General features: G+C 42.1%; 1 protein-coding gene and 1 long non-coding RNA gene across 5 annotated transcripts; one reads left to right on the top strand and one right to left on the bottom strand.

Moving 5' to 3' along the window:
- Nucleotides 1-316: 316 nt before the first annotated feature.
- On the top strand, nt 317-15,515 carry LOC135115015 (poly [ADP-ribose] polymerase 2-like). Of its 3 annotated transcripts, none has more exons than XM_064031441.1 (10): nt 317-748; nt 2,934-3,617; nt 6,210-6,328; nt 7,780-7,952; nt 8,955-9,099; nt 10,113-10,357; nt 10,750-10,966; nt 12,216-12,440; nt 13,518-13,741; nt 15,127-15,515. In XM_064031441.1, the coding sequence occupies exons 1-10, from the start codon at nt 742-744 to the stop codon at nt 15,275-15,277; spliced, it is 2,190 nt and encodes a 729-aa protein (XP_063887511.1). In that variant the 5' UTR covers nt 317-741; the 3' UTR covers nt 15,278-15,515. The 3 variants fall into 3 exon arrangements, with proteins under 3 accessions (XP_063887511.1, XP_063887509.1, XP_063887510.1); XM_064031439.1 differs by having other exon boundaries at nt 2,934-3,740; XM_064031440.1 differs by lacking the exon at nt 317-748 and adding an exon at nt 1,932-2,048 and having other exon boundaries at nt 2,934-3,740.
- LOC135115017 (uncharacterized) lies at nt 12,192-18,522 on the bottom strand. Of its 2 annotated transcripts, none has more exons than XR_010275765.1 (3): nt 18,463-18,522; nt 14,420-14,513; nt 12,192-12,497 (listed from the first exon to the last, which is right to left on the bottom strand). It is a non-coding gene; the product is annotated as an uncharacterized LOC135115017 (long non-coding RNA). The 2 variants fall into 2 exon arrangements; XR_010275764.1 differs by lacking the exon at nt 18,463-18,522 and adding an exon at nt 15,244-15,378.
- Nucleotides 18,523-18,852: the final 330 nt, after the last annotated feature.

Below are 18,852 nucleotides of genomic sequence, written 5' to 3'. Positions count from 1 at the left end.
ACCAGTATTCTCAATCATTCATCCCTTTCTCTGGTAAACTCTGGAACTCCTTGCCTGCTTCTGTATTTCCACCTTCCTATGACTTGAATTCCTTCAAGAGGGAGGTTTCAAGACACTTATCCACCAATTTTTGACCACTGCTTTGACCCTTTTAAGGGACTGGCATTTCAGTGGGCATTTTTTTTATTAGATTTTTGTTGCCCTTGGCCAGTATCCTTCCTACATAAAAAAAAAAAAAAAAAAAAAAAAAGGCCTGGCTCAGGAGTGATCGTGCCACCTGTACCATCAAGATCAAGATCAAGATCAAGCTGTGCCGATAGAAAAACGAAGGTTACCTACATTGGCGAGGAAGGAGTACAAGGCTAAAAGGGCGGGAAGCTCAGGCAGGAAGACATCGATGATCATTGACATTAGCAGGCAAGCTGGCAGCCGGAAGCCTCACACCCAGCAATAGTACTGGTAACTGGTGTTGAATGGTTGAAGAAGCACTCGATTGTTAGACAAGGAGGAAGAGAGTGGTCGGCTGGCATTGTGTCATTCTCTGAAACGATTATCTCTTTGCCTGTTTTTTGGATTGATTCAACAAGGCAGAAAGGATTGGAGAAGCACTCGGTTGTCAGACGAAGAGGAGAAGGAAGAAAGAACACAAGGAGTATTAGAGCTGGTCGCCTGGCAACTAGGCAGTGTGTCACCATCCCTTGAAACTCGCCGTCTTTGGGTTTTTCCGCGGATCATTTGAACATGGCAGGTGAGTGTTTTATTGATAATTGATACTGTAAAGTGTGTTAATGTAGTCCTCATGGTGCATTAGCCGTGGTAGTGACTCCTATGCCACCTAGTGCAAGTTTCGTGGCCCGTGTGTAGCGCCGCCCGGGTAGGCTGTGCAGTGACGAGGGGCGCTATTCTCTTAACTGGTGGGGCCTCTCCAACCAGTGTCCTGCCTATTTGGGTGTATTGGTTCAGAAATGCCAGTCTAGCCAGTAGTTACTGTACTATAATGTCAGTTCAATGGAGACTGGTTTAATGTGTATTCCATTTAGATTTGCCATGAGTATGTGGCGTGTGGTAACATGTTAGTTGCAGCTGTCTTGAAAGGAAGACATACAGTTATTGAAAAATCTCTTGTGTGGCACTGGCAAGCAACATAAATAAGATATAGCTCAAATTTAAAAGGAGCAAAATAGGTAATTGTCTAGAGTCCTTACCGGGCCTTATTACTGGTCTATTCACTTCAATTCTTTTACACATACCTTCACATGCACCTAAAACATCATTTTAAAGTGGGGGACAAATGCCCCCTTCCCTCTAGTCCAGCAAAATTGGGGACATGTGGGAAGGCGGGGTTTTTGGGTGGGGGAGACATAAATCAGCGAGCGATTTTCGGCCAGGTTAGGTTAGGTTAGGTTAGGTTAGGTTAGGTTAACCTAACCTAACCTAACCTAACCTAACCTAGGTTAGGTTAACCTAACCTAACCTAACCTAACCTAACCTAACCTGGCCGAAAATCGCTCGCTGATTTATGTCTCCCCCACCCAAAAACCCCGCCTTCCCACATGTCCCCAATTTTGCTGGACTAGAGGGAAGGGGGCATTTGTCCCCCACTTTAAAATGATGTTTTAGGTGCATGTGAAGGTATGTGTAAAAGAATTGAAGTGAATAGACCAGTAATAAGGCCCGGTAAGGACTCTAGACAATTACCGCAAAATATTAAAAACTAAAGATTGAAGGCATTGACTTAGATTTATTAATTTCAAGAGGAAGGGAGGAAGAGGGCGGCAGGTTACAGGTGAGGAAAAGTCTTATTATTGTACTTAATCTTGACAGGCACCTACAAAGAAGACAAGAGGATTGGAAGAATAGTTTTAGATGGTTAACCAGTATCATATTCAGGGCTGAGTGTAGTATGATAAATTCCTCAGATTATTTTGTGATAAAGGGAAGTTATGACAGATAGCAATGACAGGGCTGACAGTAGTGCTGCACCATTCAGAGACAAGACCAACCTAGCTCTCCTAGCCATTCTCACCAGTGCCCTCAGAGTTCCCCCAGTCAGTAACCTAACATAAACTGATATTTTTATTTATTTATCTACTTATTTTATTTTGTGTATTTGTAATATCTTTATATTCTTCATATTATTTCAGGAATGTAATTACATTTCAAGAATGTTAGTATAGTGCAACATCCAATATCCTGACCTTATGTGTAATGCAACAAGTATTTTTTGAGGACATTATGATAGGATGACATCCAATATTCAAGTATAATATGAGAATTAAATTTTGAGAACATTTGGATAGTGTGATGTCCAATATTGTCCTTACATGTAATGCAACTATTAAATTTTGATTGATTATGTTAGGAAAGTGTGACGTGTGTTATTTAGTTTAACATAAGATCCAACAGTTAAATTTTAAAAAGATGTTAAGTTGGTTTGATATCCAATATCATGGCCTCATGTATAACACATCAATTAAATTTTGAGAATGCCAGAATAGTGTGGCACTCAGTATTCTTATACTTTATCCAACAATTAGATTTTGAGAATGTTAGGGTAGCCTGTCATTCAATATCCTGGCCATAGAGAGAGAGAGAGAGAGAGAGAGAGAGAGAGAGAGAGAGAGAGAGAGAGAGAGAGAGAGAGAGAGAGAGAATTCTTGAGGGAATAAATCTGACCATTTCAATTCCCAAGAAAGACACAGGCCAGGTATGATACTAAGAGTGAGGACAGGTGAAGCCACAGCTTTACCTGAGGATTCACACCCTGTCCCACAAGACCATAGGTCCAACTGAGCTCATCTTTCAGAAGAGAAGTCCTCATTCAGTGGGGAGAGTTATTATTTTGTAAGATTTGGAATTGAGTATAATGTACTGTGTTCCTGTAGGTCCATTTACCTTGCTAATCAGGTGACTAAATGTGGATGTAATTACAGATAGACGAAAGCGTGCTGCAAAGAAGAATGTGGCAGATGAGGCACAGGAGGAGGATGAGCCTATGGTGAAGAGGGGACGAGGTGGAGGAAGGCAGGCAGCAGGCAAGGCAGTGGCCAGAAGGAAGAAAGAAGAGCAAGTGCAAATGAAGCAAGAGCCAGAGGAGAGGGAGGAGGAGGAGGAGGATGTCACACCAGCAGTTACCAAGAAGACAAAAAGAGGAACACAAGTAGGAAAAGTCCGTGAACTAAACAAGGAGGTAAAGAAGGAGGAACCCACAAATGAAGATAATGAAATGGAGGAGGAGGTGACAGTAGCAGCAGCTGAGAAGGCGGAGGTGAAGAAAGGAAGGCGAGGGAGGAAGCCAGTTCACCAGACAGAGGGTGAGGATGCAGCAGCCCATAGCAGTGTGGCAAGGATGAGAGGCAGAGGAGCAGCAAAGGAAGAATCTGTACAGGAAGAAAGCAAACCAGCTGTTAAAAAGGGCAAAAGAGGAAGGAAGCCGGCTGTCAAAACAGAGGAAGAGGACACAGTTACTGAGGTAGAGGTAAAGCAGGAGGCACCAGCCACAGCCAAGAAGGGGAAGAGGGGACGCCCAAAAGCTGCTGAGGTAAAGGAGGAGGCAGACGTGAAGAGTGAAGCAGCCCAGGAGGAAGGGAAGGCTGCCAGCTCTGCCAAGGCCTCAGGTGGGAGGAATACTAAGCCCAAGGGTGCCAAGGGGAAGAGAGGGGGTGCCAGGGGCATCACAGTTGAAGAGAAAGAGAATTCTGACACCAGTAACCTACCTAAGAAGTCTGGTGAAAAGACAGGTGGGATGAGAGTCAGGTGTTGAGTCTTGAGCTGTCCTGTGTGGCAACTCTTGGTGTCTGTGGCTGTGTGGTGGTGGTTAAATGGACCATATTCTGAAATGCTTCTCCCTGCACCTTGATCACTTTCTAAAGGCTGTAATTCAAGTTACATTGTTTTTTTTTTTCTCTCACAGTTATAATAACAAACTAAAGATTAATAAGATACCTATGTTATAAACAGGAGAAACACTTGAGAACAGGGCTGATCATCTCTGTGGCCTTTGAAATAGTCATGGTGAGAAAGCAAAACATTTCCAAATATGGGCCAGTGTATCCCTGAGCCTTGCATTATTCCAGTTACATAATCTTTTTACTGCTATTTGCTCATTTATTAACCTCTCTGAGACATCTTTTCTTCTAGTCACCTCTAAACATTGTACTCACTAGAAATTGAAAATTTTTTTATCTTCTTGTAGATGCTTATAAAAATTCTATGCCTTTCTGTTAGTGCTGTGAATTATTGCATATTGCAATGAGGGTTAAGTGTTTGAATTTTTACTATGGAAGATTAAGTACGAGTTTCCCTGTGTTATTGAAGTTTTCAGCTTTTGATTTAAAGTTAATGGTTTGTTAGTATTTTCTAAATGATTGTTTCATTCATCAGTAGTGTCCTTTATTTATATTCCATAATGCAAGAAATGGAGACACAGTTTTACCTAATGGTCATTGGGATGCTGTGTTGTCTGGTGGAGCTCAAGATGGATGACTCACTGACTCTTAGTAACCCTTAGTGTACTATTGAGAAAACTCTTAAGTAATGAATGCATAAAAAAAAAAAAAAACTGAAAAGTGTTAATCTACTGGTAAAAAAGACTGACCACACACAGAGTTTTGCATTTTCATCACTCAGACTTATACCAGGTTAGAGTTTTTTTAATATTACATGCAGCCTGTCATAGTAACCCTAGTAGCTGTAACCCTGGTAGCCATGCTTACCTCAGGATAATTTTTCTGCATGCAAGTTTTTAAAGATAATACCTTAAGTAATTCTGGATTACATCAAACAGTCTCGAGTGTTATACACTAGGAGTCAAAAGCATAAAAAAAAAAAAAAGAGGTAATCATTTATACAAGCTTCTACTTTAGCTTAGATCAGGACACCCCTTTTAGCTGGCTCAAAATTTCTAGCCTGCAGCTTGTGTCCCTATAAATATCCCAAGTTGAGACTTCTTTTAATTTTGCTCATGTGTTCAAGTATTCTCTTGCTGGTCAACTTGAATGCTCTTGATTTGCTGTGGTATTACTGTGATCCTGCCTCTTGTGCCTGTCAGATTTCCCCAATCCCAGCCAGCCACTCCTTGTGTTGTGTCCAGCATTCATTCACTCTTACTTCTCTCTGGTTTGTCCCTGTTGCACTTTGCCTCCCATTTTCCAATCTGCTTTGTCTTTGTTATGCAATATATGAGTACCATCCTGTCTTTCACTCTCAGCCACACCTTGTGTTGTGTTCAGCATGCAACCTTTCCTGCTGTCTGTCCCTGTTGCACTTTACTCCCCATCCTCCAGTTCTCTTTAAGTTGTACAATATCTGAGCATTATCCAGTCTTCCATTCCTTCTAGTGTGTGTTGTAGTCACCCTCCACCTTCCCCCTCTTCTGTACAATTATTCATTCCATTCCAGGAGATATGAATTATATAGATATTGATGAATGACTTGTGCATGTGTCTGAGAGCCTTCCAGTGTTGGGCTTGGTAACGTTGGGACACTAGGTGGTATGCATGTTACCTGGTAGTGTGCTGCTCTTTGTATGGTGAAATGCTGGTGTCTGGAAGTAAAACAATTGTGACATAGGCAATATATGAGGGAATACATTTTGAAGCTTCTGATGACTAAAGGGACCATATTCTGAAACACCTGCACTTCACCAACACTACTTTCAGAAGGCTCTAGATGAAGTAACATAGGTTTTTAAGAGTGTTTATATACTTCTGATGACAGATTAACAAGATACCTACATTATTAACTGGAGAAAATCTTGAGAACCAGGCCAGTCATCTCTGCAGCCTTTGAAAATAGTTGTAGGGAGAGAGCAAAGAGTTTCTGAATACAGGTCATGATGTGGTCAGTGAGGATGGGTGGTTGAAGCCTGAAGACCAAGGTTTGATGGGGTGTGTGTGTGTGTGTGTGTGTGTGTGTGTGTGTGTGTGTGTGTGTGTGTGTGTGTGTGTGTGTGTGTGTGTGTGTAGGGCATCTTGTCTTGGCCTCCTTCATGGGTATGTCAGCCCAACATAAAGAGATAAATAGGTACATAGGTCAAAGTTATTTTCAGGAGACATTTGTATACTTGTTTAGTATTGTTGGGAGTGACAGGTGACAGGTTCACTGTAGAGTCACTATCATAGAAATATAATCTTAGTGAGATAGAAAAATGCAAAAGTAACAATTGAAATGAGTGTGGTGTTGATGGTGTATGGTATGGTGTGCTGCAGGTGTGGAGCGAGTGGTGGTGGTGAAGGGCCGAGCAGCAGTAGATGCCCTGTGCCCCATTGCCCAGCGCTGCCATGTGTATGAGGACGGGGACGACATCTGGGACTGCATGCTCAATCAGGTGCGTGTGTGCTGCCAGGAAGAGAGTCTCTCTCTCTCTCTCTCTCTCTCTCTCTCTCTCTCTCTCTCTCTCTCTCTCTCTCTCTCTCTCTCTCTCTCTCTCTCTCTCTCTCTCTCTCTCTCTCTCTCTCTCTCTCTCTCTCTCTCTCTCTCTCTCTCTCTCTCTCTCTCTCTCTCTCTCTCTCTCTCTCTCTCTCTCTCTCTCTCTCTCTCTCTCTCTCTCTCTCTCTCTCTCTCTCTCTCTCTCTCTCTCTCTCTCTCTCTCTCTCTCTCTCTCTCTCTCTCTCTCTCTCTCTCTCTCTCTCTCTCTCTCTCTCTCTCTCTCTCTCTCTCTCTCTCTCTCTCTCTCTCTCTCTCTCTCTCTCTCTCTCTCTCTCTCTCTCTCTCTCTCTCTCTCTCTCTCTCTCTCTCTCTCTCTCTCTCTCTCTCTCTCTCTCTCTCTCTCTCTCTCTCTCTCTCTCTCTCTCTCTCTCTCTCTCTCTCTCTCTCTCTCTCTCTCTCTCTCTCTCTCTCTCTCTCTCTCTCTCTCTCTCTCTCTCTCTCTCTCTCTCTCTCTCTCTCTCTCTCTCTCTCTCTCTCTCTCTCTCTCTCTCTCTCTCTCTCTCTCTCTCTCTCTCTCTCTCTCTCTCTCTCTCTCTCTCTCTCTCTCTCTCTCTCTCTCTCTCTCTCTCTCTCTCTCATTGAACTGGAACTCCCTGCTTCCTTTTATTTCCTCCTTCCAATGACTTGAACTCTTTCAAGAGAGAGGGTTTCAAGACACTTATCCTCTAATTCTGGATGATCCTTTTGACCTTTCTTTTGGAACTTGCACTCTCACCAGGTTTTTTTTTCTCTTTGCTAGTGCTTCTCTTACAGGAAAAAAAGATTGAATGTATGCTTGTGGTTCCTCTAGGGGTTGGCTGCACTATTTTGAAAACAATCTGTCTATACCAGGCTTGCAATCCCACATGGGATGACCCAGACATGACACCACACTCTCACACACATCATTCACGCTCATAGCCTTGAAGACACGCTTGAACACTCTCATCTAAAAACAACAACTTCAGGAAAGAAAAAAAAAAGCATTTGACAATGATGAAGATATAGAGATAACTTGTGTAATTTTATAAATGAATCTTGTTATGAATAGTACATTTTGTAAAGCTTAATTTGGTGATGATGAAGATAAAAAGACAGCTTACATAACTAATATTATAAAGCTTTGTTTTGAATATTGCAAAACTTAATTTGACAGCAGATAAAAAGACACCTTGCTTAATATAAACTGGATTTTCATTTTGAATACTGTAAAACTCAGAATTTGAATTTGGCACATAGAATTTATAGGTGAGGATAGTTGATGAAAATAGGTAGGCATGTTTCATACAGGGACTGCCATGTTTAGATCTGACAGCTTCTTTCAGCTTCCCTTATTTGTTTATGTTCTTATGTAAATGTTTTAACCCACAGACTAACATCCAGTTCAACAACAACAAGTACTACCTAATTCAGCTGCTGGAGGACGACTCGAGCAAGTCTTATTCAGTGTGGATGCGGTGGGGACGTGTGGGCGCCAACGGCCAGAACAGCCTGCAGGCCTGCGGTGCTGACCTTGACAAGGCCATCAACATATTTAAGAAGAAGTAAGTTTTGTGGAAGTATGTGTCCAGCTGTACTATGCCGAAGCTAAGGGTGTACTATGGTAGTAGACATCACCGTGAATCTTGAATAATTGTGAGTACATTCTACCACCTCAGGAAAGCCACTATACCTATGATCTTCATTGCCATGTATAAGTTGACAGGAAAACATAAATAGTACCACTTTAGGTTATAAGTGCCTCTTTTAACTTCTACATGAAAGATACAAACCATAATTGATTGACTACTGGATGTAACTTTATGACAGACTTGTCAGCATGTAACAGTTTTGTTTGTTTGTGTTTCTCAAGTGTGTTGCCACCACATGCAGTCTCAAAAAAGCCAAGAGCCCCACTCAGCTTGGTGGAATGAACCCATATCTTAGTGTGGTACTTGCCTACCACACTCATTTTGCACTATACCACGAGATCACTTATGCAACAAGTATAGCACTGCAGTAGAGAAGGATTAGCATGATTCCAAGGTTTCACTGTTGCAACCTGTACTGAATATGTGCCCTGTCTCATAATAAGAGTGTATTCACCTTACCTTAGCACACACACACACACACACACACACACACACACACACACACACACACACACACACACACACACACACCGCGTAGTGTAGGGGTTAGCGTGCTCGGCTCACAACCAAGAAGGCCCGGGTTTGAGTCCTGGGCGTGGTGAGGCAAATGGGTGAGCCTCTTAATGTGTAGCCCCTGTTCACTTAGCAGCAAGTAGGTATGGGATATAATCTGAGGGGTTGTGACCTTGCTGTCCCGATGTGTGGTGTGTCATTGGTCTCATTCGTACCCAAAAATCTGTCACTAGGAGCTCTGAGCTCTTTCCGTAGGGGAACGGCTGGCTGAGTGATCAGCAGACAACCATAGGTGAATCACACACTGACAGTTACTTCAAAACAAGCTATTATTTAGTATGATTCCAAAATTTCAATATTGTAACCTGTACTGAATGTATCCTGCCTCCTCTTTCTGTACAGGTTCAGTGACAAGACAAAGAATGACTGGGAGCTGCGGTCCATGTTTGAGAAGGTGCCTGGAAAGTACGACTTGCTCAAGATGGATTACTCGAAAGGCACAGACACTCCTGATGCTGGTGCTGCCGTCAAGAAACCCAAAGAGAAGGTAATGCTTTGGATGGCTCAGGGAGTTTTTGCTTGATTATTCTCTCTTGTTACTTATATTTTAGTCTTTTCCCAGTTTTACCTCCCATACACTCAGCTGTTGTCTCCTCTATCCCACTCTGTTTCTGTCCATAAGAATAGAAAATGTCTTCATAAAAAATAACTCATCCCTTGTATCTTTTAGTCATTCTTCTCAGTACTGATTCTAATATGAGAACCAGAATTACATGGCATAATCTAGATGAGGTCTGACCAGTACCATATATAACTAACATTGCCTGGGTACTTCTACTTTTAACACTGATTCTTCATTAGTTATTCTCTTCTTCCTGAACTGTGCAGGGCAAGGGGTCCATCCTTATTCAAGAAATCAGAGCATCTGTCTTGGGATGAATAAGAACATGAGGAAATAAGGGAAGCTACAAGAAAGCCATCAGGCCTATACATGGCAGTACCTCTATTAAACATACCTAGTATTTATTTCTATACATCATCTCCAACCATAAATTTGTATAATCTTTAAAGGTTAATTTTAATTTACTGTACTCTTATAAATTGATTACAGAGCCTATCCCACTCATCCACCACTCCTTCATATCTCTTTTTTAAATCTAACTTCTTCAAACTTGAACTTGTCCTGATTGCTGAACCTGAGGATTTTGCTTGTCACAATTGTTATGTCACTTATACCACTTAAAGACCTTTATCAGATACCCCCTTCACCTTCACCTTCACCTTCACCTTCTTCTGTATTTCCACCTTCCTATGACTTGAATTCCTTCAAGAGGGAGGTTTCAAGACACTTATCCACCAATTTTTGACCACTGCTTTGACCCTTTTATGGGACTGGCATTTCAGTGGGCATTTTTTTTTTTTATTAGATTTTTGTTGCCCTTGGCCAGTGTCCTTCCTACATAAAAAAAAAAAAAATGTCTTTCTATGGAATGTGAATTTTAAAGCTTCAATATCCTTTCATAAAGAATAATTCTCATTTCATTGGTGTCATTATTTCAGATGCCTGTGGAGAGTATGCTACATCCTATAGTGAAGGCAATCATTGAGCTGATCTGTGATGTGCGGGTCATGGAGGAAGCTGTGGTGGAGATGAAGTATGACGCCAAGAAGGCTCCACTGGGCAAGCTGACCACAGAGCAGATCAAGGCTGGCTATCTGGCACTCAAGCACATTGACACCCTCATCCAGAGCAACAAGTGTGCCACAAAGGACTTGGTTCAGGCTTGCAATGACTTTTACACCAGGTAAGAAAATGCAATAATCTTTTTTTTTTGCACTTTTTTTTCTTTTTGCCATTTCTCTAGAGAGAGGGTTTGGTGCAGAATAAATTTGTAGTGAGTTGCATAAGCCTTTTTGATGTGCTGTGAATGGGTGTTGGTCATCAGAGACAGCAGCACCACTGTACACCGACATCCCTTAATGTTTGCTGGCTCCCTCACAACTTAAGATTTCTCCCCAGATACACACCCCAGCACAAATCCATTTACTGGCATCCCTTAATGTTTCCAGGGACCCTCATTTCTTTGATGCACACCCCAGCATCTACATACACTGGCATCCCTCAGTGTTTCCAAGGTCCCTCCCCTGATACACACCCCAGCATCTCCATACACTGTTATCCCCTCACTATTTGCAGGGTTCCTCACTACTTTGGCATGAAGGTACCTCCCCTCATCCGCACACCAGCAGAGGTGCGAGAGAAGGTGGCACTGCTCGAGGCGCTGGGAGACATCCAGGCTGCCCTGAGTGTGCTTGACCAACCCATTGATGTCACCACCCACCCAGCAGACCAGCACTACCACAGGTTGCAGTGTGACCTCACACCACTGCAGAGGGAGTCAGAGGAATACAGGGTGTGTATTGCTGTTTGTCTCTTGAAATGCCTGGGATGCTTAAACTTCAAGTGTTTGATGGGATTGTTGCAGCTCAGAGCACTAAAGGCATTTGAATCATACAGTTTAAGAGGAGTTTTGCAGAGTAAGGTGGGAGGACTGAGTTGTAGGTGATGAAATGAGAACAGAATGTAAAGCTAATGTAATGAAGGTGATAGAGGACAGACAGAGACAGTGGCTGGGACATGTGGAGACAATGCCAGAAGACAGGATACTCGAGTTGTATTTGTGATTTTGAAAGGGGTTTCTTGGTGATTGAAGATTGAAGCTGTTAGATTTACATTTGCTAGAGGCATAGGTTAAGAGGGAATCCAATGGAGGTCTCTCAGTGGGACAAGGGGGACAAGCAAAATCCTCAGGGTTACTTATCTGGATAGGACAAAAAATAAGGGTCAAGCTTGAAAAGTTAGAATTTTAAAAAAAGATAGGAAAAAAATAATTCTCAAATAGCATGACAAATGAATGGAATGGACTCGGCAATTAAGTTGTTGGGAAACTTTAAAACAATATAAATAAAAAAAAAAAAAAACTTTATGGATGAGGAAATAGGTAGGCATGTTTCATACAGGGACTGCCATGTGTAGGCCTGATGGCTTCTTGAAGCTTTTCTTATATTTACATTCTCATATAAATCCTTGTCATATGATTACAGTTTGTCAGGCTGCAGTTATATGCAAGTCTCTTAATGTGGAGGTTCTCCCCTAGCAGGTCATCTTGTGTGTTTGGTTTGTATCCATTGTGCCTCACATTAGGCTGAAAGTCATAGAAATAATTCAGGCATGCATTCTTAGTCTCCCCTTTCCACCAGTGGCTGATGAAGCTAAGAACATGGATGACATGCGAGTGTGTGGTGCTTTATCTGGGCCACCCTGTTGAATTGCTGGCCTGCTGTAGAGATAGATATACTATTGCTCTACCATCTGGATGAAAATTTAATGATATACACAAACTTTTTTCAGATAATAGAGAAATACTCTTAGTCTAGCATCTGGATAAAATTTTCTGATTTATGCTGAAACTCTTCTTAAGATGATAAAGCTAAATACTATCTGGATAAAACCTGATTTACACAGATTATCTCTCTCTCTCTAGATAATAGAGAAATATTCTTACTTAACATCTGTATAAAACTTATTGATTTACATTGAGATTCCCCCCCACCCCCCCGAGATAATAGAGAAAAAAATTATTACTGAAAGATTTTTTACAGATAATTGAGAAATACATGAAGACAACCCATGCCAAGACCCACAAGCACTACACACTGACACTGCTGGAGGTGCTGGAGTGCCATAAGGACAGTGAGCACCAGCGCTTCAAGGACGTGGGCAACCGAATGTTGCTGTGGCACGGCTCCCGCATGTCCAACTGGGCCGGCATCCTGAGCCAGGGCCTACGCATTGCCCCACCTGAGGCGCCAGTCACTGGCTACATGGTGAGTAAGGGAGCTGATGTGTGGTGTGGCTCAGGTCATGTTTGGTAGCAGCTGTGCCTGTGAGGAAATAAATTATGATGTTGAAATTTGACGTGTCCACTTTGTAGGAAAATATAATACAAGTACTGACTGACTCTGGATCATAGTAGAATTATTGTGCATGGCAGAAGGGAATGGAAAGCAATTGTGAGTGCTTGAGGAATGGCATAGCCCTTTGACCTCCAAGGGAGGCACCACACATTGATGGTTTCATGCAGGTGTGGGGCAGCTGAGTGTGGTAGGGGAGAGTGCTTGTTCTGGACCAAACTGTCCAAACTGTGTGACTGATCCCCATACAGTGAGAGTAGGAAATACTTCTTCCCTGCTGGTTGCCAATGGGCTAAGAGAGTGGTGTGAATGAGTGTGAATGTTAAAGTTGTGTGCCCAGTCTTGGCTACCACCCTTTTTTGGTGGAGACCACCTTGGCATATGTATGTGAGTTTGTATGTACACTTGCTCAAAAAGTATCTGTGCATAATTTAGGCTAAACATTTTGAGACCAGTAACAATAAGTGTTGGGAAAGGGGAGTGCTAAGATGCCAGAGTTGATTTATAGAGATATATTTCAACAGTCTCCTTCCACACATTTTAAATCACTTTATAGAAACACCCCAACAGTCTCATTCCACACATTTTGAATCACTATATAGAAGCACCCATATATTGATGCTTTTCATCATGGCTGCATACTCTAACACAATACTATATAGTCAGTTTGAAATTTTCACTTACACTATGCATTGATAGTTTTTGGAGTGCATGTACAATGGTGGAGTGTAGCCGAGTAGTTCATGAGACTGTCCCTTTCCACCAAGTGTTGACATGGCTAATCGTGAATAATGTGTGTGGGGTACTTTGTCTGGACCACCCTTTGTGGGATTGCTGGCATGGTATATAGATAAATAGATTGAAATTTGACTGGACTTCTTTGTAGGAAATATAACACTAGTAGTACAGTGATGCATTGTATGGGATTTGTGGTTAGTGATAGGTGAGAGTGACGTGTGATCTGCAAGTGCTTTGTTCTCTCCCCACCAGTTTGGAAAAGGCATCTACTTTGCGGACATGGCTAGCAAGAGTGCCAACTACTGCTGGGCCAATGCACGCAACAATGTGGGTTTCTTGCTGCTGTCAGAGGTGGCACTGGGCAAGAGCAACACACTCCTTCAAGCCGACTACGAGGCCAACAAGTTGCCACCAGGCTGCCACTCAGTGAAGGGCTGTGGCAGGACAGCTCCCCAACCTGAGAACTTCACCAAGCTGTAAGTCTTTTGTGCTTGTGGTGGCAGTTTTGCATTAGGCAGGGTGTCATTTATGGGCCGTGTGAGCTTTCCTTCTACTGTTATATCTTCTTGTAGCATTTCCTTTTGTCTTCATAGGACAAGATACAGAGAAGGGAGTTCTTGTCCCCCTTGCTTCATCCTTTTTAGTTGCCTCTTACAACATGGAGGGAATGCAGTGGGATTATTCTTAGCCCCTACCACAAAGACTCTCCCTTTCCACTTGGGTTCAATGTACCTGAAAGTGTGAATGCAGTGTGTGTGTGTGTGTGTGTGTGTGTGTGTGTGTGTGTGTGTGTGGGGTGCTTTATCTCAGCCAACCGTTGTGGGATTGCTGGCCTGATATGTATATATAGAGAGAGAGACATTTTTATATTTCTTGAAGTATTTTTATTTAAGTTTGGATCGTATCAGTATAAGACTTCCCATTTTAAGTTTGTATGACAGCGAGGTCATTTCACTTGCTATTCTTTTCCTTATTGCTGACAGGAGTCACAAACATTCAGAACATCTCTTGATCACCTCAATGACACCTGCTACTCATCTGGTCACTGCATCACACACACCCCGCCACACAAACAATGTACATTATCATGCTGCTAGTGCACATTCATTCACTCAACTGCCATGGCCTGTGTCAGTCAGTCACAGTAAACTCACTTGTGTCAGCATCATCCCTGTTGTCCCCACACCACATCTTCATAACTGTATCATATGAACACAAGCATTTTCTTCATCATGGCTCCAAAGACACCTGCAAAGAAACTGGCTGGAGACACTTCAAAGCACACAAAGATAATGATGACTGGAGAAGAGTTTATTTACTAAACAAATTAAGGGAAGGCATGTCTTATGTTGCTGCAGAGTGAATGTTCCATGTATCAAGAGGATGGAGAAGGAAATTCTAGCCACAGTAAGTACCAGTGCTTCAAGAACTGCTAAACATGCCAACAGTCAGGGAGAATGCAGTTGTTAAGATAGAAAATGCCTTGTTTATTTGGGATTGAGGACCTTTGCCATGAAGGCACAGCTATGGACAACGTGATACGAGAGAAAGCAAAGTCTCTATGCACAGGTTAAGCATGGCAATTAAACTGCAATCCAGCATTAGTGATGCTGCTATTACCTCACCAACTCCATTTCAAGCTAGCAAGACCAGGTCTGCCACAATTCCATCCTGTTCTCTGTCTGCTTGACATTGTCTTCAACTAGTTTTCTTCCAGTTCTTTAAATTTAAATCAGTTCCTGGTCTTTTCTCTCTACATGACCAAGCCATGTCATTTATGTTTTGCAGTAAGCAAATTAGTTTCCCCCCCCCCCCATCTTGTTTGTGGCAAGAGAAGACTACCATTGAATTCTTCCCACAGGCCTGATGGAACAGTGGTGCCCTTAGGACCTGGAGCAGAAGTTGCTGCCAAGACCGACAGCAACTACAGTCTTCTCTACAATGAGTATATTGTGTATGACCCAGCACAGGTACTCACAAGGTTCCTCCTGAAGGTGCAGTTCAACTTTTAGGTTGCAGTCCTCTGTGCTTGCAAGGTTCCTTCTGAATGTGCAGACCAACTTTTAGGTTGTGGTCCTATTTTTGTGAAGTCTAAGGTGTAGGTTAGTTTGTCTTGAGATGACAGTGAATGTGACATCTTTCAACTGTTTTGCAATTAACACTGACCCACAACACTACTGTACCACTGCTTTTGAGACAAGTTTTAATTTTATGTTTGTGATAAGAACAAGAATAAAGATTTGTCAGTAATGTACTTTATTTATTGAGAGAGAGAGAGAAGCAAAGGGACAGGCTGAGCTGAAACTCATTGCACTGCCATCTGTACCCTCCTGTCCTCTGCCATGGCTTTGTTTAGCATGGAGCTGTGCCACTCACCACAGGCTGGTGAATGCCTCCCAGCAAGCCCCCAGTGTCATTGAGCAGTCATTGGCTTCTGACTGGTTCTCCATTAGTAGGTATAGGACACTAATGGGTTCAAGTTTAAAATTTTGGATAAAGGACGAGATGGAAGGAACTGGTTCTCCAAGTAGAGTGGTAAATGAATGGAGCGGACTCTGTAATCATGCTGTTAATGTGTGAGTTGTGGGTACTGAACCTGGTTAAGTGGGATTCTGGATGTTTAGGATAACAATGCTCTTGACGCTTTGGTAAAAACATCGGTTCGCTAGTTATAAAATAAGCGTGGGACTGAACACGAGATTGTACTGTGGGTGTATAAACTGTGCGTGGAGTGCTAATTGATTATGTGGAATAGATCCCTCGTTGTCGTTAAATAAAACTATAGGTTTGCTTTGTTAAATACATTTCTTTCCAAACTGTGATTAGACCGTTTCCCTTGGTATTCTAGCTGGCCTTAACCAATTGTTGACTTTGTTCTTGGAATTTTGCGATCTATCAAGTCAGATACGAGAAACACCTGGCTGGCTAGTGAATAAATACCGAGTAACACCAATCATCCGGCTGCGGAGCACCCCTAATAATTTGTTACAAGCTCAGTTTCCTAGCAGATCGGATACGAAAAACATACCCGGGAAAAACATCCGGCACGCTAGTGAATACAAATTAACCACCATTATTCAGCCGCCTTTCCGGCCGCGGTGCACCCCTGGTAATTTGTTACACGCCCCGAGTTTCCATTACGACTGTTTTCAAAACCTACAGAGATAATTAGTTTTAGCTTTACTTTTAGCTTCCATATTTTTTTTTCTCTCCCAGTTCACGACGCAGAATCCTCATGAAAACACTTGAAAATAAAAAAAAATAAAAAATCCCACGATTTCCACTACGAAGAGCCTGTTAGAAATTCTCAGACGAGACGTGACACATTCTGGACACATCGCATTGAATTGAAGTGTTGCACTAATGGCAGAGTCCTCATTCACCGGTTTTTTTTTTTTTTTATGAGTCAGTTTTTTTTCAGTTTTACGACAATAATACAGTTTCATAAAGAACTTATTGAAATGGATGAACAATGCACCACTATACACAGCTACTCAAACACCCGTACTCAAGAAACGCAATAATAAGCATTACACAAACACCCGTTCAGTTTTTTTTTTTTTTTTTTCAGTTTTACGATAATAATACAGTCTCAAAGAACTTATTGAAATGGATGAACAATGCACCACTATACACAGCTACTCAAAACACCCGTACTGTACAAGAAACGCAATACTAAACATTGCACAAACACCCGTACTGCACAAGAAACGCAATAATAAGCATTAAGTGTAATGTTTCATAAGATTTCATACATTTTTTTTCTTCAGTACACAGGATATCCTTTAAATGACAACACTGAGGCTTTTGAACGCAGCATAGTTCAGGCGACTGGCGATTGGTGGCGAGTGTATCCGCCACAAACGTATCCAGTGTCAGGCGACCGCTGATTGGTGGCGAGTGTAACCGCCACGACCGCTGATTGGTGGCGTGTGTATCCGCCACGACGTGTGTATCCGCCACAGACGAACCCAGTGTTATCAAAATAAAACATTTCTTATAATGACACACTTCCTCTGTACTATACTCAACAGCTGGTGTGGCGCGTGAACTTATCGTGGCGCGTGAACTTATCAATGAAGCTGACAATCATGGCCTTATCATTCCTTTGTACTCAATAGCTGGTGTGGCGCGTGAATTTTTCCATGCAGCTGATAATCATGGCCTTATCAAACACTGTCTCAGAGCGCCTTCACTGAGCAAAGGAAATTGCTGATTAGGAAGCTGCCTTATCAAGCATCGTCTCATCAAAGACTAGCGTCTACAATACATTGGAAGCTGCCTTATCAAGCATCGTCTCATCAAAGACTAGCGTCTACAATACACTTTCACTGTTCAATGGAAATGGCTATGATTAGTAAGCTTCGGCTTCACTGTGCAAAGGAAATAGCTATGATTAGGAAACTTCGGCTTCACTGTGCAAAGGAAATAGCTATGATTAGGAAGCTTCGGAGCAATCTAGTGTTGTGATCATGCGCTTACACTGTACGTAGTTTGGGCTTTTAACAAGAATTCTTGAAATATCACAAGCAATGGCCGAACTACCACTACAATTTATTTTTTAATGAAACGTTAATTTCACTTAATATCGTTACAATCAAAATTAATAAAATTAGAATGTTTGTAGCAAGATTTACAAAAGTACGTAAAATTTATAAATCGTGAAGGTTCATAGTAAAATATATACAAAAGCAAATATTCATATACATCATTACTAATATTAGCTAAATTACAGTTTCTCTTCATACACCTTCGTACATGATCTACACCCACATCCTGTAACAGAATAAACTTGCCACACAACTTCTCTATAACTTACAAATAAGCCAGTAACTCAAACGCACGCAAAACATGAGAACGAGTCGTATTGTCAACACGTACATACAACACTACACAGCTACGTAGATACGCCACCAACTACAGTGCGCTTTTTCATTGATAATGATAAATAGTCAAGATCCCACATCAATAGCACTCAAACGCACCCACAGCAACGCAACGCTTAGCATGCAACCTACACGAGACGCTTTAGAATACGTGGAGGGGAGGGGTCACCCACGATTTTAAAGAATACTAGCATGATTGTAGTAATTCTAAAACATCACGCACACAATACCAAAACCACCAATCAAAACTTTAAGTTTCAAAAGCAGCCCGAATAAGAACCTCACTTAAGAATACATGAAGGAGAACTTACCTGACCAATAGAGGAAGAAGTGATATACTTCCACTCAGCCCAGGGTTGGACGTGACCTCTGTTCGGTTTCACCTCCGACCCGAGACACTGAGACAGTATCCACTACCACGACCAACACTCAGCTACATCACTCATTCCCTCGTTTTGAGTTGTCAAGGCGGTGATATGGCGTCCCCCAGGGCCAGGCAAACTTTTTAAGGGCATCTAATGCAGGGATGTCCACCACCACCACCACATCACAGCCAGAGCCAGTACTTAACTGATCCTACAAAATTCCGAGTTCAGGTGAAGGTTCGTGACAAGCGGACCAGTCAAGTTCCCTTTTACTTCATCCCTACAAATCTTCCTCACGAGCGTATTACAAATGAAAGTCTACTTATTTAATTATTA

Source organism: Scylla paramamosain, chromosome 28, assembly GCF_035594125.1.
Source record: "Scylla paramamosain isolate STU-SP2022 chromosome 28, ASM3559412v1, whole genome shotgun sequence".
NCBI lineage: Eukaryota > Metazoa > Arthropoda > Malacostraca > Decapoda > Portunidae > Scylla > Scylla paramamosain.
The sequence above is the reverse complement of the archived record's forward strand: the minus strand, read 5'-3'. Positions and strand labels throughout refer to the sequence as shown.